At 38.5% G+C, this 24,570-nt stretch overlaps 1 protein-coding gene across 1 annotated transcript in view; it reads left to right on the forward strand.

Moving 5' to 3' along the window:
* LOC150080133 (uncharacterized) overlaps nucleotides 1–24,570 on the forward strand; it is a 348,537-nt gene that overhangs the window by 111,093 nt on the left and 212,874 nt on the right. The window contains exon 7 of the mRNA XM_090380622.1: nucleotides 657–915. Within this exon, the coding sequence (XP_090236748.1) occupies nucleotides 657–915 (259 nt within the window). The remainder of the gene's footprint in view (nucleotides 1–656; nucleotides 916–24,570) is intronic.

Below are 24,570 nucleotides of genomic sequence, written 5' to 3' on the forward strand. Positions count from 1 at the left end.
ATGGGGTAATGTTATTACAAAACGTATATGATACGTTTTGTAATAGCATTACCCCATTGCATCATCCAAATATTGCCAAATTTCATAGAAATTCGGTTAATTTTGGAAGTGATGAAAGTGTTTTGAACCTCACTGTATATTATCCATCCGACTTGCATGGTGCATATGGGGTAGAATAGATAGAATAGTCTAGAAATTGCTAGAAACTTACCAGTGCAGCAATGTCTAGAAGACTTCTGATTCCAGAACTTTGCTATCAGCAGTCCAAATGATATGAAAAGATAGACCAAAATCTAAGTACTTGAAAACTAAAATATGAAATATCTTGCAAACTGAGGGTGCTAGGATAAAAACAATCTGCACATTCAAAATCAGTTCATATTTCCATTTGAAAATTTTTCATTGTTCACTGTTATTTGGTTGTTACAAGTCCTTGATAAATATAATTGGATGTGTAAATTGTTGAGAGATGGATACAAGAAGAAATATACAGTAAGCCAGTTCATGTAACAGACAGATATTCATACAACATTCATCATTATGATGTAATTTTACAATGCATACCTTAGATATGCAGGTAAGTTTTGTAAAGGGGGGGAGAATTTTTTTTTCCTCCTCCAAAGATTGAATTTTTCTCCTTTTGCTGCTATTTGCAGGCAGTCCTGATTCTGATGATCTTCCCCTTGATGAACTTATTAAGAGAGCTACAGGAAAAGATGGAAAAGATGTCAGAGAAGGAAGAGAAGCAACACCTGTTATCCAAGTGACTGGTAAAAAAGCTCCTAGTTTACTGCATGCCAAACCAGCCAGAAGGAAAACAGTAATTAAAATTCCCAAACCAAGAGTGAGAAAAGTGCGCTGTAAAGAATGTGAAGGATGTTTAGCTGAAGATTGTGGAAAATGTATATATTGCCTGTAAGTAATCATTTGCATAGTAATTATGATTAGTGTTTAAGTATGTGGCACATCTCAAAGTAGTTAAATGTTATTTGTAATGGCTGAATGAAATGATATATAATATAATAGAAGTAACCTTCTGTTTCTAGTGAGTAGATTTTTATATTTGCTCACCTCAAATTTAAAAATTAATAAAATTATCAGCAGACTCCATTTCAGCTTTCGATAATAAAGGCAAGCTACATAGGCGCCTCCTTAGCCAGAGGGGCAGAAGAAGCAGTGCGTAGCACACGCTTCTTGATTAGACCAGGGTTCGAGCCCGTGACCACCAAATACGGAGGATGTGGTAAGGTCAGAGAAGGACCACTGCATATCCTCGGAGCAATATGGCCTTAGTTGCTAATGCTCCTAAAAAAAAAAAAAAAAACCCAAACCAACCAGCAAGCTACATGTTGAAAAGAAAATTATTGCAATAATATTATAATCACTTCAGAAAAGAACATGATGTATGATCCCATCAAATTTCATTCTTGAAACAAATTTCAGCTCTTATATTGCATGCCACTGATATTTCCTAGTAGTCAGCTAGTTGGACTGCTGTTTAGCTTCATTCAGTTCATTTATCATTGCATTGCATTTTGCAGTGCTTGCTCTCCTATTTTAAAGTTGATAGCTTGAGTCATGTCAATGTATTTTTTAAAATTAAACTGTTTTCATCTACTGGGATCCATGTATAGTAGCTTTTTTACATCCTTTTCTTCTTTCTCACCGATGAAGCCATCAGGATAATTGGTTGTTGGAGGATTCCTTCATTCTACTTTGATCATAGTGCATATGATCAAAGTAGATGCATATGATATTAGAAGGGATTTTTATTATATATTATGTTCGCTTATCATAAACTAGTGGGATAAACACTTATATACTTTATTACTTTAATTTTATATTGATCAACCCCCTCTCCCACTAAAATATCTGATAGTTAACTTAAGTTATAAATCAGAACTAGGAAAGCTTAGTAAACTTGAGAGATGCAGAAGTATTCTTTGAAGTACATTAATTTTATTAAATAAAATTACTTCTCAGATAGTCATTTCAAAATTACAGCTAATAGCTTTGTTTCAACTACATTTAACATGATCATTAATAAATAAAGTAGCACATGACAAAAATGTTATCATATAATCCATCATAAAATGATGGAGAAAATACTGTTATTTTTGAGGGGGGGGGGGACTAGAGTTTCATTCTGTGGTCATATGATCCAAAAACATCTGTTTTTATTGGTTATTTATTGTATTTATTTACACTATCCTGAGAATACAAGAATTTTTATTTATATATAATTTTTAAGTGCTTTATGTCAGGATTTTCCAAACTTTATATAGCTGTGACTAATTTTTTTTTTTTTTTTTTTTTTGCAGCTCAAAAATATAAATATGGTTTAAAAATAAATTGGGACGAACTGAATAAATTTTCATTCTTTAATTTTATAATAATAAGTCATTTATTACATGCACACTTTACAGCTTTTACGTAACCAAGAAAAAAATTATTGTGAATGATTCTATTGTCTAATGTCACATAGCAACTTTATGTCAAGAGCAAAAGGGTACAATTTTATCTTCATATCTGGTTCAACATTTAGTCTACATGTTTGTAGGCGCCTCCATAGCCAGGTGGGCAGGAGCAGCAGTATTAGCACACGCTTCTTGATAAGACTGGGGTTCGAGCCCGTGATCGCCAAATACGGAGGATGTAGAAAGGTCAGGGAATGACCACCACATATTGCCTGAGCAATATGGCCTTAGTTGCTAATGCTCCTAAAAACAAAAATAACAACATAACAACAACTACATACAGTCCATTCCGGTTATTTGGGACACATCGGGACTAGTGCATTTTGGCCCGATTAAGCGGCTGCCCCAATTATCTGAAGTTTCACGCAAATAGTTAAAAATACAATGTACCCCCCCCCCCCCCCCCCCCCCCCCCCGTTTACAATTGGTTCAGTGTACAATCAAATCACGTTATGATGAACTCACCATAGTAAAGTACCATTCACTATACGATGTGTAGCAAGCAGTAAGCGCCGATTGTGATCACGTTTGTGGATTGAATTTTAATTCTATTAAACAACTATTCTAATTAGAGAAAATAGGAGAAATATTATCCACAGGCTATAAAAGCAAAAATATATTAAGCACAGATTTACCCTTTATTACCTTACCAATTAAAAAATTAAATGATACGTGAAAATCGGAAGAATATACGTGATAATCGGAAAAATTAATACGTACTGTAATATATAGTATGAATCAGAGCTGTACTACTCAATATGTTCTACGTTGATAATAATATTAGTAAAATAATAAGAAGAGGAGTTTACCTCAATATAGTACGTAGAACTATATCGAGTTCTACGTAATATATTGAGGTAAACTCCTCTTCTTATTATTTTACTAATAGTACTGTAATATGTACATACGAACTAGTTGACATTTCTGTTCACTGACATTTGTGTGTGGGGTTAAAATTTAAAACAGTAAAAAAATAAGCAATCAATAACAAAGAACACGGCACACACAAATTGCAAGTAACACAATATGCGCAAGTGAGAATGGAGTAATGAGTTACAAAGCTTTAAAAATAGGAATGAAGAGAAGATCTGAAAATTAATTTTTTTATATGATTGAAGATTTCATGGAAGTGTAAACACAATTCACCATAATAACCCACAGAATTCCAGCTGTTGGTATTATTGCAAATTCAATAAGATCGAGTTTACTATTCGTTTATGATAGATTTCACTAACAGAAAAGCCCAATAAACAGGTGACTGCTAATTGTTTTTATTGTTTTATGGTTTTGACCTCCAGAATTTCAACCGAACCACGTGATACCATCGGAGACAATCATAGGGTAATCTCCAGTGCTGCGGTCTCCTGCCCCGATTAAACGGCATGCTGTCCCAATTAAGCGAAGTAAGCCTGGCTATTTTCTTGATTGGTTTCTGTTTTTTAAGTTTTGTCCCAAATAAACGGCTACACCGATTAACCGGTGGCCCAAATAACTGGAATCCACTGTATTTGTATTTCTGTATATGCTTTTGAAGAAAATCAAAGACAAGGAACTAGTTTCACATTTATATGTTGAGTCTTTCTGCATTCACGAATATTGTGTGATGATAATAGGATCACATGATTATTTGTATATTTTTAAGGACCCAGTAATTGCTTAAGTTAACTGCAGTTTGTAAACATTGTTACCAGTAGTTTATAAATTACTCACACACTAGCAAGACTTGTGGATTTATTGGATGATTGTTTTCTACAGCAGCATGTTTGAGAGGCAACCAGATGGAGTAATACTCTTTATCTGATTATCAGCAGTGATTATTCATGCATTATGAATCTGCAGATAAAGGAGACCCTCGGTGGCAGTGATCATTGTACTGATGTGGGATTTACTTAAAGATATAACTATCATGAGGGGTAAAAAAATTGGTCCTTGAGGTTGTCACAGACATTCTCTCAGATATGCCAGACAAGCTGTACTTGTTACCTGGGAGTCTAAAACGCTGATGGAACTGATATTCGGGTGACACTCAAGTCAAGTGGATCCAATTTCGGCGGTCTGTGACAGCCAAATCCTCTGCTTGCACCTTCACGATGGTGGGACTGTTAGTAATCCTGGGTATAACCTCCATGCACAAGTACATGGTGGGTGACCACACAGGTGTGAACCAATGTAAGCAGGGGTCGGGGTGTGGCGCCCACACCACATGGAGAAACGCCGCCCCTCTATGTTACCAGGCAGTACTAGGTGGTAGATGACTCTCATCAACCGGTGAAATACCACCACTTTGCTAATTGGAGGCTTGAAGTGGTGGAACCCATGTTTAGTCTCTAGAGCTAAGTTCCGGTCAACCCTTCCCTATCTCTTCTATCATGCAGTATGATTGATGACTTTTGAGGTTATGATGAACGTCGTGGCGAGATCCAATATTCCTTACATTTCGAGGGTCTGTACCCTCGAAAAAACGGTGTTCGCAGGCCGGCCGCTAGTTAGCACACCAGACCGAACCTATTGGTAACTATCTAGGAGGCATCCGGATCAGCTAGTGTATAATCTTGCTACCTCTACTCTGCCAGATAGTGACTGGAGGAGTCCAAGTAGTGTGTATGCGGGGAGCATTGTCGAGGCCACATTATGTCAAGGATCTGGGTATATTCTTACCACGTGTACGCCATATCCAATAATTTCATTACTTCATACAGCATGTCCCACCCACTTTTTCTTACTATTGAATACACCATGAATTGTCAAAGTAATAGAAAAAGTTTATCTGCAAAAAGATCTAAACCTCCCAAGCACTTCATAATTCATTTCACAAATATACGTTGTCTCAATTCCATTTCCACTTGCAGGCTGCCAAACCTCATGTACTTTTTCTGACAGAATCTCAGTTATCGGTTGATTCAACTACTGCTCATCTCAGATACCCAAATTATTCGCTTTATGATTCCTTTCGCCTCAAAGGTGGTACTTTTGCATATGTCCGTTCTGATATTCCCTGTCAGAGACTTGGCAATTTGGAATCTCCTCTCTTTGATCTTGTCTAGCTTAAAATCTCTCTACCTCATCGTGTCAAATTCATCTGTTGTCTCTATTGTTCTCCCAACTCCACTAATCACTTGGAGCTCTTTGACTTCCTCTCTTTGCAACTTGACTTTCTCCAGTCCAACTTTCCTAACAGTGAGATAATTTTCCTTGGTGATTTTAATGTTCACAACTCCAGCGGGCTTCCGTTTTCTAGTCACACCGACCCAGCAGGTTGAGATGCTTAGGCTTTTGCAATTACTAATGACTTGCACAGATTGTTCATTTACCTACAAGTATACCGGACAATCCTAATCATACAGCCAATACGCTTGATCTTTTTCTCACAAACAACCCTTCTAAGTACACGGTCGAAGTAAGAGGTCGTTTAGGCACTTCAGATCACAACTTCGTGATTATCTCTTCTCCAATGTAACCTTTATCTCATTCCTATTCCCAACCTCGTATTGTTTGGCATTATAAGAATGCAAAATGGGATGACCTGCGAGATTTCTTTTCTACTTTTCCTTGGTCGGATTACTGTTTCAAAAGTTCTGATGTCAACATTTGCTCAGATCGTGTCAGTGATATTATTCTTGCAGGAATGGAATCCTTTATCCCACACTCCACTTTAAAATCTCGTCCTTTATCTAAACCTTGGTTTTCCAATAAATGTGCTAAGGCTGTTCAAGAGAAGAATGTTGCATATCGTAATAGGCTTGTTTCTAATTCTTCATTTTCATTTTCTGCCTACACCAAAGCTTGCAACAATTGTAAAGCAGTTATTAATCAGTCCAAACTAGATTTTGAACAGACTAAGAGTAAAAAAACTTGCTTCTTGCCCTAATGGTAGCCGAGCATTCTGGTCTCTTGCCAAAGCTATTGGCTGCAACTTTTGCCCACCTGTGCTCCCACCTCTGTCCAAACCTGATGGTTCTATTGTCACTTCAGCCAAGGATAAAGCTGACCTGCTAGCATCCCATTTTTCTTCCAGCTCATGTATTGATGATCTTGGTAATAACACCTCCCACCATTCCCAACACGTTCCATTAAATCCCTCCTGTGGTCTTCCGTCAAAAGGATATCAGAAGGATTTTGATGAATCTTGATGCTAAGAAAGCTCCAGGTCCTGATGGTATTTCTCCACTTGTTCTCAAACCTGTGCTCCTGAACTTATTCCTATTCTTTACCGCCTTTTTTCACTCTCTTATACAAGCTTCCATCTTATGGTTTGCCAACTGTTTTTAGTAATTGGTTATCCAGTTTTCTCTCTGATCGCTCACTGAGGGTGATGGTAGATGGCTGTCTGTCTTCTAACTTCTCCACTAATGCCGGTGTCCCTCAAGGTTCAGTTCTTTCCCCCACTCTTTTCCTCTTGTATATTAATGACCTTCTTCCATTGACTGGAAATCCTATCCATAGTTTTGCTGATGATAGCACATTGCATTCCACTTTCCATTTTGAGAAAACTTGTCCTGCTCAATCAGCTTCAACTTCTCGAAAATCTGCTACCAATTCCTTAAATGCCGATCTTCAGGTAATTCTCTAGTGGGGCAAAGCAAATTAGTTGATTTCAACCCTTCTAAAACTCAGTCTTGTCTTATATCTCACAAAAAGGATTCTTCTGCTCCTATGCTTATCTTTAGTGACACTACGATTTCTAGGCAAAATGATATATCTCTTTTGGGGATTACCCTGACTTCTAATCTCTCTCTCTCTCTCTCTCTCTTGGCACAAGCACATTACAAATATTCCTTCCTCTGCATCTAAAAAACTTGGTTTTCTCTTATGCTCTCGGCGTTACTTTTCTTCCAAACAGCTTCTCACTCTGTATAAATTGCAAATCCTCCCTGCCATGGAATATTGTTCCCACATCTGGGATGGTGCCCCCAAAACCTCTCTCAGTCTTCTAGATTCCATTCAGAAGAGGGCAGTTAGGTTAATTAATGATTCGTCTCTAACAGAGTCTCTCAACTCGCTTTCTCATAGACGTACTGTTTTTGCTGCATGCCTCTTCTACAGAAACTTCCATGGGCACTGTTCTTCTGAATTGGCTTCTATAATTCTTTCAAAACAGTCCGAACACGTGCCGCCAACATCCATTTACTGTCCCAACTTCAAACCCACAGATCCAACTTTTCATCTTCCTCATTTATTCATTCAACTACCGTTTTCTGGAGGCGCCTCCGTAGCCAGGTGGGAAGGAGCAGCAGTGCGTAGCACACGCTTCTTGATTAGACCGGGGTTCGAGCCCGTCACCACCAAATACGGAGGATGCGGAAAGGTCAGGGAATGACCACCGCATATCCCGGAGCAATATGGCCTTAGTTGCTAATGCTCCTAAAAACCAAATAACAAACAAACAAATACCGTTTTCTGGAACAACCTTCCTTCATACGTATTTCCTGAATATTACAATCTACAGAAGTTCAAGTCCAATGTCAACAAATATCTTCTCATCCTCGAACCCAAGCACGGTACTAAATACTATATGTTCTAATACCTCTCGTGTTTGGGGTTCACATAAAAAAAAAAAAAAAAAAAAAAATAGAAGTTTTTATTTCATAAAAGTGATTATAGAAATCTCAGACAGTTTTTAAATTGTGTGCATTGGGACCAACTGATGATGTTACCAACAGCAAGTTCTAACTGGGAAGAATTCAAGGAATTAATCTTGGAAGCTACTAAGCTTTTCATGCCAACTAAGAAATACTGTTCAATGTTAGGCCTAAATGGATGTCAGATGAACCTAACGAGACTTGTGGCAGAGAAGAAAATTACATGGGATGCATATAAATTATCAGGCTACATACAGAAGAATATGCTATGTAAGCCAGTCTGTAATCAAGTAACAAAATGAGAAATCGTTAGCAAAAGATACAAAGAAAAACAGCAAAGACTTCTTTAAACTGTCAAGAGAAGGGATGAATGAAATTAGTCCACTTGACATTGATGGTTCAACTGTTGATGATCTTGCTCAGGTAGCAGACAAATCGAATGAGTATTTTTGCATCTACATTCACACACGAGGAATACTGTGGAGAAGTGGAGGCCAGATATTTATCAAACTTTAACAGAGCTAAATGATTTTGTAATAAATGAGAGCAAAGTGGAGGAGAAATTGTAGAAGTTAAACCTAAGAAAGGCACCCTGGAGTGGATGGAATCTATCCAGTTATATTAAAGATGCAGCAAAGGAAGTAAGCAAAAGGAGGTCCCCCAAAAACTGAAGATGTGCAAATGTTTCCCCCCAATTCACAAAGCGGGAGGTTCAAAGGGTGATACGAGTAATTACAGACCTGTTAGTTAAACTTCTGTTCCGGGGAAAATAATGGAGCCACTGGTTTAAGAAGCATTCCAAGATCCTCTAGACAAGACAGCATGGGTTTTTTTAAGGATAGACAGTTATAGTTCAGACAGCATGGGTTTTTTTAAAGATATACAGTTATAGTTCAGACAGCATGGGTTTATTAAGGGGAAGTCTTGTGTGACCAATTTGATTGATACTATGATATGGTCACAAAGGAACTGGATGCAAAAAATAATTTTTATATCATATACAGTCGATTCCGGTTATTTGGGACACATCGGGACTAGTTAAAAATACAATGTAACCCCCCTCCCCCCCTTTACAATTGGTTCACTGTACAATCAAATCACGTTACAATGGAGTCACCATAGTAGAGTACCGTTCACTATACAATGTGTTTTAAGCGCCGATCATTGTGATCACCTTTGTGAATTGAATTTTAATTCTATTAAACAGTGAGTCTAATTAGCGAAAATAGGAGGAATATTATCCACAGGCTATAAAAGTAAAGATATATTAAGCAGAAATTTACTCTTTATTACCTCACCAATTAAAAAATTAAATGATTCATGAAATTTGAAAGAATATATGTGATAATCGGAATAATTAATACGTACTGTAATATGTACATACTAACTAAACTAGCTGACATTTCTGTTCACTGACATTCGTGGGTGGGGGTTAAAATTTAAAACAGTAAAAAGATAAGCAATCAATAACAAACATGGCACACACAAATTGCAAGTAACACAATATGCGCAAATGAGAATGGAGTAACGAGTTACAAAGCTTTAAAAATAGGAATGAAGAGAAGATTCTGAAAATTATTTTTTTTTATATGATTGAAGATTTCATGGAAGTGTAAGCACATTTCACCATAATAAGTTAAAACCCACAGAATTCCAGCTGTCAGTATTTTTGCAAATTCAATAAGATCGAGTTTATTATCCGTTTGATAGATTTCACTAACAGAAAAGCCCAATAAACAGGTGACTGCTAATTGTTTTTATTGTTTTATGGTTGTGACCTCCAGAATTCCAACCGAACTACGTGGTACGGTCGGAGACAATCGTAGGGTAATCTCCAGTGCTGCGGTCTCCTGCCCCGATTAAACGGCATTTTGTCCCAATTAAGTGAAGTAAACTCTGGCTATTTTCTCGATTGGTTTCTGTTTTTTAAGATTTGCCCCAAATAAACGGCTGCCCCGATTAACCAGTGGCCCAAATAACCGGAATCCACTGTACTTGGATTTTAGGATACTGTTGCACATTAGCATTAGTTGAGGCATATGATGCAAGAAAGCAGGCTTATATAGCATCAGCCAAAAAAAAAAAAAAAAAACTCCCTTCCCATTTCACTCATCCGGTCACTCCATCTAGTTCAGTCTTAAATTTATTTAAGTTATCAACTTCCACATCAAGGGATGGAAGTCTGTTCCACCAACCAACTACCCGCTGGCTAAAGGTAAATTTCCGGACATCTATCCTACATCTGTCTTTCCTCAATTTGAATTTATGCCCTCTCAGGTGATTATTCTGAGCAAGAGGCAGAATCCCTTCAGCATTGAGCATGCTCAAACCATTCAAGGCTTTATACACCTCTATCAGACACCTCGCCGGTGCCTAGTTTCCAGACACTGTAGTTTGAAAAACTTAAGCCTTTCTTCATAAGAGCAACTCTTTGTTCCATTCACTTGCCTTGTTGCCCTTCTCTGGACTCGTTCCAGCAGCTCTATATCCTTCTTGACATCTACTCGTTCCAGCAGCTCTACATCCTTCTTGCTGCACTAGTCAAAAAATAAAATAAAGTAAAATAACTAAATAAACCTTCTTGAAATGAAACCTCCAGACCTGTGTATGTACAGTACTCAAGGTGTGGCCTGACCATTGCTTTATACAAGGGAATAATCACCTCCTTATCCCTGCTAGAAAAATTCCTGTATATCATTGATAAGACACTGTGAGCTACTCTCATGGTGTCTTATGGTGATAATCACTTTCTTGTCTCTCCTAGCAAAATTCCTATATATCATTGACAAGACTCCATGACCTGCTATACGGTGAAGCCAACTTGGTTTTTTCTTTTGCTTCTTTACTTCAATGAAAACCAAGGATTGGATGTGTACACTTCTGTTTCCTTGTGCCTATTTTAACTCAGTCAACACTTACCTATTTTCCCCCCTTTTAATTTTATTCAACTTAACAATTCAACCTAAATATTAACCGTGCTGCCTAAGTAAGCCATCGCAGATTAATTCAAGGTGAGTACCACTTGCTAAGCATTCACTATCCTTTACTAGTCTATTAAAACGGTACTTGAAAATCTCTAAAACTTCGCATCATCTTATATTGTGAAATCCTTCACAAGTTGCCCTCCTCATACTTCAAATAAGTAGTAATTCCCCATTAGAGAAGACTGCTGTTACTAATTTTCAGTTGAGTACTACCATCCAGACAGCACTGTTTTGAAGCTATATGGCATTCATCAGCAGTAAGGTACCCAGAGGCATAAAGTTTGATAACCCAGTTGTGAATTATTTACACAATATGAGAGATGCCAAAATGTGTGTTTCTTAGACTAATAATATTTTTGGGTGGAAAGCCTCAAAATATGTTGTTGTTGTTGTTATTTGGTTTTTAGGAACATTAACAACTAAGGCCATATTGCTCCGGGGATATGCGGTGATCATTCCCTGACCTTTCCGTATCCGTATTTGGTGGTCACGGGCTTCAAAATATGTAAAATTCAAACTGTGACATTACTTGGTGCATTTCCATCATTGGTACATAGTGGAATTTTTTAGACAAACCAAAGTTTGCACATTGCCATCATTATTGTAACATCTCATAATGTGAAATCCTTTACAGCAAGTGAAGGATTTCACAATAAGAATTTCTACCTTAAAATATTATTAATCGTTACAACCTTAAGTATAGGGAGAAAAAGATGAAGATTTAAATACAGGCCAGTTACTATTAGCTATATAGTGCAATGTGAAGCCATAGGCTTTTGATGCACTAGTTAAAAAATAAAATAAAGTAAAATAACTAAATAAAAATGCAAAAATAAATAATAAAAATAAAATATAAACATTGGTTTAAAAAAAAGAAGTGAAATAAGTAACATGTATTCCTCTTCATGCAGGTAACTATCCAAATGACCTTTAAATATTTTGAAGGCTGTCTGCTTTAGCTATCCACACCACAGGTAACTTATTCTAATAATTAACAGCTTTCCCACTAAAAAAAAAAAAAAAAACCTTCTGGAATATCTGCTTCTAATTCCTTAAATGCCGAACTCCAGACAGTTCTCCAGTGGGACAAAGACAACTTAGTTGATTTCAGTCTTTCTAAAACTCACTCCTGTCTTATACCTTGCAAAGACGATTCTTCTGCTCATAAACTTATCTTTGGTAACACTCAGATTTCTAGGCAAGATGATATATCTCTTTTGGGGATTACCCTGACGTCTAATCTGTCTTGGCACAAGCATATTACAAATATTGCTTTCTGTGCATATAAAAAACTGTTTTTTCTTTTGCTCTTGGCGTTGCTTTTCTTCCAAACAGCATCACTCTACAAATTGCAAATCCACCTTACCATGGAATATTATTTCCACATCTGTGGCGGTGCCCCCAAAACTTCTCTCAGGCTTCTAGATTCCATTCAGAAGAGGGCAGTTAGGTTAATTAATGATTCATCTTTAACAGAGTCTCTCCACTGTCTTTCTCATACACGTTCTGTTTCTGCTGCATGCCTTTTCTACAGATACTTCTGTGGGCACTGTTCTTCTGAATTGGTTTCTATAATTCCCCCCCTCACTCTCTTTCAAAACAATCCGAACGCGTGCCACACCAGCCAACATCCATTTACTATCCAACTTTAAACTCACAGAACCAACTTTTCATCTTTCTCGTTTATTCATTCAACTGCCGTTTTCTGGAACAGTCTAAAAAAATTACAGTCTACAGAAGTTCAAGTCTAATGTCAACAAATATCTTCTTTTGTCTTCTCAATCTCCAACCCATGCAAGGTACCAAGTACTATAGGCTCTAATACCTCTCATGTTTGGGTATTTCGTTAAAAAAAAAGTTACCTATGTTTCTGGTAGGTTACTTTTTCGTCCTCTTAATAATTCCCCCCACCACACACTCATTTTTAAATTCCCTTTTCTTCCACAAATTCTGGTAAGCTTAGAAGTGCGGGCATCAATACATAATCAGGTGTGGTCCCCTGATGAAATACAGTAGGACGTTGATTATCTGAACCACCACCACCACCAACACTATCGCAAAAAATTACAGTATCCACTTTTAGTGCACTGGTTGTTGTGCTGAAATATTACTCCTGCGCTTAATGCATTAGTTTCCGAATATTTATTCGAAGATATATGCAGTATAGCGTAGAAATAGTCTTAATATGTTATTACAGTAGTTAAAAATCAAATGTTGGCTTTAGCTACTGTGTGGACTCAGGACAAGCTCCTGTGACCTTGATGTTAGCATTAGAAGAGACATGCAAGGTAGTAAAGCAAGCTTATGCAGCATCACCAAAAAAAAAAAAAACCCCCTCAGATTTTACCCCTCCATTCATTCCAAATGCCTGCCCAGCTTAGTCTTAAATTTATTTAGGCTATCAACTAAAAAAAAAACTTCCACAATGAAAGATGGAAGTCTGTTCCAACAATCAGCCAACCACTGGTAAAGGCAAATTTCTGCACATCTATTTTACAACTGTCTTTGCTCAATTTGAAACTATGCCCTCTCAGATTCTTAATGTGAGCAAGAGGAAGAATCCCATCAGCATTCAGCTTGCTCAACCCATTCAAGCCTTATACACCTCAGTCAAGATCACCTTGCAGGTGCCTACTCTCCATGCACTGCAATTTGCAGAACTTAAGGCCTTCCTTGGAAGCCCCCTTTGTTCCCTTCACCAATCTTGTTGCCCTTCTTTGTACTCATTCTAGCAACTCCACATCCTTCCTAAAATGTGGCCTCCGGACCTGTACATAGTACTCAACGTTTTTTTTTTAATGAAAACCTCAAACATGAGAGGTATTAGAACCTATAGTACTTAGTACCGTGTTTGGGTTGGAGGTTGAGAAGATGAAAGATGTTTGCTGACATTAGACTTGAACTTCTGTAGACCGTAATTTTGAGGAAATACGTGTGAAGGAAGTTTGTTCAAGAATAATTAGGCAGTTGAATGAATAAAAAAAGAAAGATGAAAAGTTGGTGCTGTGAATTTGAAGTTGGACAGTAAATGGATGTTGGGTGGTGGCGGCACGTGTTCAGACTGTTTTGAAAGAGAGAGAGAGAGAGCAGGAATTATAGAAGCCAATTCAGAAGAACAGTGCCCATGGAAGTATCTGTAGAAAAGGTATGCAGCAGAAACAGTAAGTCTATGAGACAGAGTGGAGAGACGCTCTTAGTGAAGAGTCATTAATTAACCTAACTACACTCTTCTGAATGGAATCTAAAAGCCTGAGAGAGGTTTTGGGGGCACTGCCCCACATGTGGGAACAATATTCCATGGTAGGGCGGATTTGCAATTTGTACAGAGTGAACAGCTGTTTGGAAGAAAGGCACCTCCGTAGCTAGGTGGGAAGGAGCAGCAGTGCATAGCACACGCTTCTTGATTAGACCGGGGTTCGAGCCCATCACCACCAAATACGGAGTATGCGGAAAGGTCTGGGAATGACCACTGCATATCCCGGAGCAATATGGCCTTAGTTGCTAATGCTCCTAAAAACCAAATAACAAACAACAATAATGTTTGGAAGAAAAGTAATGGTGAGAGCAAAAGAGAAAACCAAGTTTTTTAGATGCATAGGAAGCAATATTTGTAATGTGCTTGTGATAAGAGAGATTAGAAGTCAGGGTAATCCCCAAAAGAGATATATCATTTTGCCTAGAAATCGGAGTGTAAACCAAATATAAGCATAGGAGCAGAAGAATCCTTTTTGCGAGATATAAGACAAGACTGAGTTTTAGAAGGGTTGAAATCAACTAAGTTGTCTTTGCCTGACTGGAGAATTACCTGGAGATCGGCATTTAAGGAATTGGTAGTGAATATTTGAGAAATTGAAGCTGATTGATCAGGGCAAGGTTTTTCTAAATGGAAAGTGGAATCCAATGTACTATCATCGGCAAAACTTTTAATTGGATTTCTGGTCAATGGAAGATGGTGGTAGTAGTAGTAGTAGTGGCATGTGATGCAAGAAAGCAAGTGTATGAGCTTATTCAACATCAGCCAAAAAAAAAAAAAAAAAAATCACACCATTCCCTCCAAAAAATGCCTGTCCAAGAGGAAAAGAGTGGGGAAAAGAACTGCACCTTGGAGGACACCAGCGTTAGTGGAGAAGTTAGAAGACAGAGAGCCATCTACCATCATCCACAGTGAGCATTCAGAGGAAAACTGGATAACCAGTTACAAAAAACAGTTGGCAACCCATAAGATGGAAGCTTGTTTAGAAGACCTTTATGCAAAACACGATTGAAAGCCTTTGAGATGTCAAGAACAACTGCTTGGGTTTTACCAAACTTTTCCATTGAATTTGTCCATTTATGGGTAATATAAGCCAGAATATCACCTGTTGATCAACACTGATGGGATCGATACTAGCGATCGTTGATCAGACGGAAGGTTTCTAGGTAGTTTAAGAGTTGGCGGTTAATTGATTTCTCCATTACTTATTACTTTAGAAAGAGTAGAAGTAATTGCAATGGGATGATAATTGGATGAGAGGGACTTGTCACCTTTTTAAGAACTGGCTGGATATGAGCAAATTTCCAAGCAGAAGGAAAAAACACCTTTGGAATAAGAAAGTGAAAAACTTGGGCAAAGAACAGGAGCACAGGTTTTGAGAACAAGTGGAGAAATACCATCAGGACCTGGAGCTTTCTTAGCATCGAGATTTGTCAAAATCCTTCTGACTTCCTTTTGACGGAAAACCACAGGAGGCATTGAATGGAGCGTATTGGGAATGGTGGGAGGTGTTTTACCAAGATCATTAATACATGAGTTGGAAGAATTATAGGATGTTAGCAGGTCCGCTTTATCCTTGGCTGAAGTGACAACAGAACCATCTGGTTTTGACAGAGGTGGGAGCAGAGATGAGCAAAAGTTGTGGCCAGTAGCATTGGCAAGAGACCAGAATGCTCATCTAACATTAGGGCAAGAAGCAAGTTTTCTACTCTTAGCCTGTTCAAAATCTAGTTTGGACTGATTAATGACCGCTTTACAATTGTTGCGAGCTTTAATGTAAGCAGAAAATGAAACTGAAGAATTGGAAACAAGCCAATTTCGATAAGCAACATTCTTCTCTTGAACAGCCTTAGCACATTTATTGGAAAACCAAGGTTTAGATAAAGGATGAGATTTTAAAGTGTAGTTTGGGATAAAGGATTCCATTCCTACAAGAATAATTTCACTGACACGATCTGAGCAAACGTTGACATCAGAAGTTTTGAAACAGTAATCCGACCACCAAGGAAAAGTAGAAAAGAAATCTCGCAGGTCATCCCATTTTGCATTCTTATAATGCCAAACAATACGAGGTTGGGAATAGCCATGAGATAAAGGCTCCATTGGAGAAGAGACAAACACCAAGTTGTGATCTGAGGTAACTAAAGGACCACTCACTTCAACTGTGAGTGGTCCTTAGAACCACTCACAGTTGGACCACTCACTTCAACTGTGTACTTAGAAGGGTTGTTTGTGAGAAAAAGATCAAGCATGTTGGCTGTATGGTTGGGATTGTCCGGTATTCTTGTAGGTAAATGAACAATCTGTGTAAGTTCATTAAAAATTGCAAAAGCCTCAGCATCTCGACCAGCTTGGTCGGTGTGATTAGAAAACGGGAGCCAGCTGGAGTTGTGAACATTAAAATCACCAATGAAAATTACCTCACTGTTAGGAAAGTTAGACTAGAGAAAGTCAAGTTGCAAAGAGAGTAAGTCAAAGAGCTCGAAGTGATTAGTGGAGTTGGGAGAAAATTAGAGACAATGAATGAATTTGACACAATGAGGTAGAGAGATTTTAAGCCTGAGAAGATCAAAAAGAGGATATTCCAAATTACCAAGTCTCTGACAGGGAATATCGGAATGGAGAAATGCACAAGTACCACCTTTGAGGCGAAAGGAATCACACAGCGAATAATTTGGGCAACCAAGATGAGCAGTAGTTGAATCAACCGATAACTGAGGTTCTGTCAGAAAAAGTACATGGGGTTTGGCAGATTGCAAGTGGAAATGGATCTCGTTGAGATTAGAATTGAGACCACGTATATTTGTGAAAGGAACTAGGCAGTGTTTGGGAGGTTTAGATCTTTTTGCAGATAAACTTACTCTATTAGTTTGACAATTCATGGTGTATTCTATAGTAAGAAAAAGTGGGGGGGGGGGTTGTGCTGTATGAAGTAATGAAATTTTTGGATATGGCGTACACATGGTAAGAATATACCCAGATCATTGACATAACGTGGCCTCTACAATGTCTCCCCGCATACACACTACTCAGATCCCCTCCAGTCACTGTTGCAGAGTAGAGGTAGCAAGATTATACACTAGCTGATCCAGAAGCCTCCCAAAGAGTTACTAATAGGTTCCGTCAGGTGTACTAACTAGTGGCCGGCCTGCGAACACCGTTTTAGAACTGTACCCTCGAAATGTAAGGAAGATTGGATCTAGTCATGATGTTCATCCTAACCTCAAAAGTCATCAGTCATACTGCATGATGGAAGAGATGGGGAATAGTTGAACGGAACTTAGCTCTGTAGACTAAACATGGGTTCCACCACTTCAAGCCTCCAATAAGCAAAGCGCTGGTATTGTACTGGTTGATGAGAGTCATTTACCACCTAGTAATGCCTGGTAACACAGAGGGGCGGCATTTCTCCATGTGGGTGGTCACCCAATGTGCTTGTGCATGGAGGTTAAATCCAGGATTACTAACAGTTCCACCATCATGAAGGTGCAAGGAGAGGATTTGGCTGTCACAAACCGTCCGGACTTTTCCAAAATTGGGTTTACTTGACTTGAATGTCATGCTAATATCAGTTCCATCAGTATTTTAGATTCCCAGGTAGCAAGTACAGTTTGTCTGGCATATCTGAGATAATGTCTGCAACAGCCTCGAGGACTGACCATTGCCTGGTATAAAAGGGATAATCATCTCCTGTCCCTGCTAGGAAAATTCCTATATATCATTGAGTAGACTGCATGACCTGCCCTGGCAGCCCATCTGCACTGCTGCATCATTACCTGTACGTTGTGAGTGTGGGAGTATGGTGGGAGGCGGTTAATTTTCACTCAGTCTGCTGAGAGTCACTGCAGTGTGAGGTGATTGCAGGCATTTTGTTTCTAATGACTCAATGTTCGAGTTTTGTTTCGTGGCTAATTCAAAGTGAAATACTGTGTCGTTTTGCTTATTAATTTTATTACTATTATTAACCCTTTGTGTTAATAATGGTGTCTACAGGCAAAAGAAACCTTAATGCGTTGCCGTTTACAATTCAGATGAAACTGGTCTTAATTGGAAGTCACTCCCTTGTAAATCCTGTAAATCACTTGTATCGCCATTCGAAATGGCTGCTCCTGGTTTCAGAATTAACAAACAATGTGTTACAGTTATGATGTGTGCAAGTGGACAGCATGTTTTACCTTTGTTGGTGATTGGGAAATCCAAGATGCTTTAAAGGTGTAATGTGCCTATCAATACGATATTGGCATTAGCAATGGCCACATGGTGCTAGGAAGCATATGCTTATATGGATAATGCTGCACAAGCCAAAAATAAAAATAATAATCAAATAAAATAACAAAAAATAAATAACATAAAATAATAATAATAAAAAAATAATAAGAGAAAAGGAAATAGACAACCTATGCGTTTCCCTACTCCCGTAAGTAATTATCCAGCTGACCTTTAAATTTTCCCAAACTGTCAGCCTCTACCACCCATGTAGGTAACTTATTCCAGGCTGAAATAAAACTTCCTGCAGTCCAGTTTAAACTCCCCCCCCCGTAACTCAAAATTATGGTCCCTTGTTCTAGAATCATTTATAACCTTGAAAATTTCACCCTTATTCATTCATTTTGCTTATGCCTCTCAGAGCTTTAAACACCTCAATCAAGTCTCCTTTAAGTTGCCTAGTTTCCAAGCTCTGCAACCCACATATTCGAAATCTTTCCTCATATGGATGCCCTTTTGCCGATCTCACCAGGCGAGTTACCCATCTTTGGACCCTTTCAAGAAGCACAATGTCTTTCTTTAAGTGCGGTCTCCATACTCGAACACTGTATTTGAAGTGTGGCCTAACAATAGATTTATATAATGGGATTAGGACGTCCTTATCTCTACTCCCAACTGTTCAATAAATCATTGATAGGACACCAGGGCCTTCCTTGCAACCAGTCTACAATGCTCGGAGAACTTCATGTCTGACCGTATCATAATACCCAACTCCCTTTCCTCCAATACTGGCTTTAGTTCAGCTCTGCCAAGTGTATAAATTATTTTGGAGTTACTGTTCCCCAGGTGTAATACCTTACACTTTGCTTGATTAAAGCATAGCTGCCATTTTTCTGACAATTCCTGAAGTCTATCTAGGTCACTCTGAAGAAGCTATGCTTGGTGGTGATCATTAACTACTACTCTACCAGTCTTGACATCATCTGCAAATTTAGACATCGTGTCCTCTATCTCTTCATTTATATCATTTATGAAAATCAAAAATAACGGTGGTCCTAATACTGATCTTTGGGGTACCCCACATCTTACGTCAACTCAATCTGAGGAATAACCATTTATCACAACTCTGTGCCTCCTACCCTGAAGCCTTCCTGCTATCCATCTAAGGATTTTTCCAGTGATTCCAACCTGTTCCAGCTTATTAAGTAATAGCCCATGTGGGACTGAGTCAAATGTTTTTCTGAAATCCAAATAAACAATGTCGAAGTTCCCCAAGTCCAGCTCTTGAGTGACCCTGTCAAAATAGCTAACCAGATTAGTTAAACATGATTTTCCCTTTACAAAACCATGCTGAGTATCCTTCAGAATTCCATCCTTGATCACTGTCTCCATGGTTTTCCCCACTACTGAAGTTAGACTAATCGGCCTGTAATTTCCCACTTCACTCTTAGAGCCTTCCTTATGTATTGGAGATACATTGTCACTTGTCCAGTCCAGTGGAATCACTCCCAAATCCAGTGATGCTCTCATAATTTGCCTCAATGGTTCAATGCACTCACTTGCTGCCTTGCTTAAAATTATAGGGTATATGCCATCAACCCCAGGAGCCTTACCGACCTATAGGCTTGAAAGTTTTTTCATTGGCATTAGTAGAGGCATATGATGTAAGAAAGCAAGCTTAAGCAGCATAAGCCAAAAAAACGCTCCCATTTCACCCCTCCATTTGTTCCAAATACCTGTCCAGCTCAGTCTTAAATTTATTTAGGCTATCAACTTCCACAACAAAGGACGGAAGTCTGTTCCACCATCCAACTACCCGCTGGCTAAAGGCAAACTTCCGCACATCTATCCTACATCTGTCTTTCCTCAATTTGAATTTATGCCCTCTCAGGTGATTATTTTGAGCAAGAGGAAGAATCCCATCAGCATTGAGCATGCTCAAACCATTCAAGGCTTTATACACCTCTATCAGATCACCTCGCCGGTGCCTAGTCTCCAGACACTAATTTGCAAAACTTAAGCCTTTCTTCATAAGAGCAACCCTTTGTTCCATTCATTAATCTTGCCCTTCTCTGTACTCATTCCAACAGCTCTACATCCTTCTTAAAATGAGGCCTCCAGACTTGTATACAGTACTCAAGGTTCATTCAATAAACATGTGAAATTTCATAATCATTAATTACAGTTTTTTCAACTTCACCCCCATAATTTCCCATTGATGTAAAGGGTTTTTCTTCTGTAAATATCGATGAAAAGTGACTGTTGAGTTCATTTGCAACTTCAACTGGGGTTATCTACTGCTATCGCATGTTGATTATATAAGGGTCTGATCTGGTTTGTCCTTCTCTTCTTTGCATTTATATATGTGAAGAATTCTTTATCCACTTTCTTTGCTCTCTTTGCCAGCAATTTCTCATAATCTGCCTTTGCCAACCTAACCTTTTCTATTGCATTATTACAGATCAATTTGTAGCTGTTATAGGCCTCAGTACTTCTTATTGCTCTGTAACTTTTCTTTGCCATCTTTTTCTGCTCAAGTAAAGCAACTTCATTATCCATTCAACTTGTAATCCTCCTCGTGGAGTATTTTTTAATGGTATATAATGAGGGTAAAGCTGGTAAAGTTTTGCTTATTATCGATAATGCTCCATCCCACCCTTCTTTTTAAAAACTGAATTCAATTGACGAGAACTTCATTGTCAGGTTTTTACCGCCAAATGTTACAGCCCTGCTGCAGCCAGTGGATCAAAGTGCAGCTACCAGAGTGAGATGAAGAGAGCATGGTTGAGTTTTCAAAGAAGCTCAACATTATAAGGATTGTTGCTACATGTTAGCAGCTGCCTGGAACATGTTGTCTGAGGGAAATCTGAAAAAGGCATGGCATAAACTTTGGGATGCTTCCGAAGAGACTGACACGTGCAAGATTTGAATGATGATGTAGGTGAGATTGTAACTTTATTTCAAGGGATTCTCAGGTTTTCCGAGTGTGGGCAAGGTGATGCAGAGGCATGGTTAAACAACGATGATGATGATCCTGGTTATCATATTTTAACCGAAGAAGAAATTGTTGCATTTGTCCAGGATGAAGAATATGCAGAATCACCTTTAACCAAGGTGATTCTGACGATGAAGAAGAGGAAGCGGGGATTAGGCCCACTCTCACAGAGGCTTTCACTGCGCTAGAAACTGCAATGGCATGTGTCAGCAAAAGTTTGAATGCAGTTCAATGGACATACTGCTATTAAAGAGAATGAGAGACCTTGACATGAAAAAAAGACAATCTCACATGGTTGAAAGAAAAATTTTAGGCTACATATTTTAAAAATAAACTTTACCAAGATTCAATATAACTCTTATTTGTGTGCAATTACTAGTGTTTATTTCTGTTTATGTAAAAAAAAGTGTGATTTATAGTCGAAATCAATTAAAAAAGAAGGAACTGAAAATCCTGCTCCTCTTTTTCTAATTTTGCACTCCTTGACAGACAACCCACTGAGTAAGCTTTCCCCATATTTAATCCAGAAATGTATTGAAAATATGGCCCTCCAAAAATGGTCTGAAGGCTCCAATCTGGAGACCTTCTAGTTGAGATGAGTGAACATACACTCAGAAAGACTGCGTAGAATATCTACATTTGGTGGAATTCCCACAAAGGTTACCCAATGTGCCACCTGGAGTGGGATCTCCTTAACATTTCAGAGGAAGAGATCGTTCAAGAAATAAATAATCAAAATGTTATACATGTGTTTGTTTGTTTGTTTGTTAGTTTTTAGGAGCATTAGCAACTAAGGCCATATTGCTCTGGGAATATGCGGTGGTCATTCCCTTGACCTTTCCGCATCCTCCGTATTTGGTGGTGACGGGCTCGAACCCCGGTCTAATCAAGAAGCGTGTACTACGCACTGCTGCTCCTTCCCACCTGGCTACGGAGGCGCCCGTCATACATATGAGAAGGATAGTCATCAAGAAAGATGGAGTACTTACCCCTACTCGGACAGTGATTCTCACATTCAGAACTCTGTCATTAACAGTAAAAGCTGGATATTTGAGATGTAAAATTAGACCATACATTCCTAACCCGGTCCGCTGTTTTAAGTGCCAGAAGTTTGGGCACTCCCAAGCAGTCTGCAGATGTGTTACCTCTGCAGACTGCTTGGGAGTGCCCAAACTTGTGCCTCCTGTAGTACAAAAGAGCACATATGCACAGACTGCACTACTGAAATGCAGAGCTGTCCAAATTGTCAAGGAAATCATTTGGCATACTCAAAGGAGTGCACCCAATGGCAAAGGGAAAAGAAAATCCAAAAATACAGAGTTGAAAACAAAGTGCCATACCATGAGGCAAAGAAACAGTTTTTACTGTCCACTAAATCGCCTTCTTATGCTTCAGTTGTGCAAAAGCCACAGTGCTCTGTAACAGTACAGACTGATTGCTCAGTTCCTCCAAGCATGTCAATCTTGCCCATCTGACTGGGCAAGATCAGTCCTTTCCTCACTGAAAGAAAACTCTACACAACCGCAAAAAAGTCTTTCAGTAAACACGCCACTGACAATAGCGCCAGATAAAACCTCTGTACAGCACCCAATAAAGCACACAAGTTCTGAAGGAGAGAGTCAAAAATCTCGAACTGTTACCGTGGATACTGATACAAAATCACATGAAGATGATACACTTCTCAAAATACATGCAGAGGAAGAAATGGATATCAGTAGACCAATATTCCCAAAAAGAAAAAAATAAGAATAGACAAGCATAAACAAACTGCATCCTGTTTATACACCTGATAATACTCAATAATGCATAGAATCGTACAGTGGAATTGTTGCGGATTCCGAGCCAACTTAAATGATGTTAATGATCTTATTACAGAATATAAGCCTGCTATTATTTGCCTACAGGAAACAAATCTGACCCCCAGATATCTATAAGCATAAAACATCATGAATAATGAATAAATTTTTCTGTTTATACTCCGGCACGACAACCAAGTCAGTAGAGTTTACAATAAATCGTCAATACAAATATTTATCGTATTTAGTAGTCATGGGCTTAAACCCCGGTCCACTCAAGGAATGCGTGCTATGCACTCTCGCTCCTGACCACTCGGCTATAGAAACAACTCTAATATAGCTCGTGGAGGGGTATCACTGCTAATCAACTCTAGAACTCCTTTCAGACCTATCCCTCTGAAAACAACATTAGAAGCAATCGCTGCCCAAGTCAGGGTCGGGATAACAGTAGCAGTTGTTTCCTTATACCTTTTGCCCAATCGTTCCTACACTTTTGCTGATTTAGACGATTTAGTCACTCAGCTACCACCACCTTTTTGTATCTTGGGTGACTGGAATGGGCACCACCCCTTATAGCAGGGGTGGGCAACTTTTTTCGTCAGCGGGCCGAATGAAATTTTCGCATCATGATGCGGGCCGGAATAGATTGAACGATTTAATAAAAAAAATCAGAACCTAAAAAATGTTATATTACTTGAATTACCAAATCATTAATGTATTTTTAAAAAAAGTAAATACAATATTTAAATTTGTCAGAGCTCTATCTGTTTTGACAAAATTTTCAAAGTATTTTGTTGCTTACGCAAACCACATTTTAAATTTTCTGCTTCAATTTTCATTTGTTCCGGTTTGTTGTTTGTTTGTTATTTGGTTTTTAGGAGCATTAGCAACTAAGGCCATATTGCTCTGGGATTTCCCAGAGCAATATCCCAGATATTGCTCTGGGAAAGGTGGGCATTCCCTGACCTTTCCGCATTCTCCGTATTTGGTGGTGATGGGCTCGAACCCCGGTCTAATCAAGAAGCGTGTGCTACGCACTGCTGCTCCTTCCCACCTGGCTACGGAGGCACCCATTTGTTCCGGTGAAAATAGCTTATATTTTACGAAATGTTTTTTTTTGAAAAACGCCTTTTTAGATTATATTCTTTAAAAACGGAAATAGTTTCGTTACAAACCAAACAAACAGCTTTATCGTCTATATTTGCAATTAAATATCTGAATGTCCAATTATCATTGAAAATGCGGCATTCGGCATCAATTTTTCTTTTTTTTTAATTGGC

This window comes from Mastigoproctus giganteus, chromosome 9 (assembly GCF_048544385.1).
Source record: "Mastigoproctus giganteus isolate SK-2022 chromosome 9, ASM4854438v1, whole genome shotgun sequence".
Classification (NCBI taxonomy): Eukaryota; Metazoa; Arthropoda; class Arachnida; order Uropygi; family Thelyphonidae; genus Mastigoproctus; species Mastigoproctus giganteus.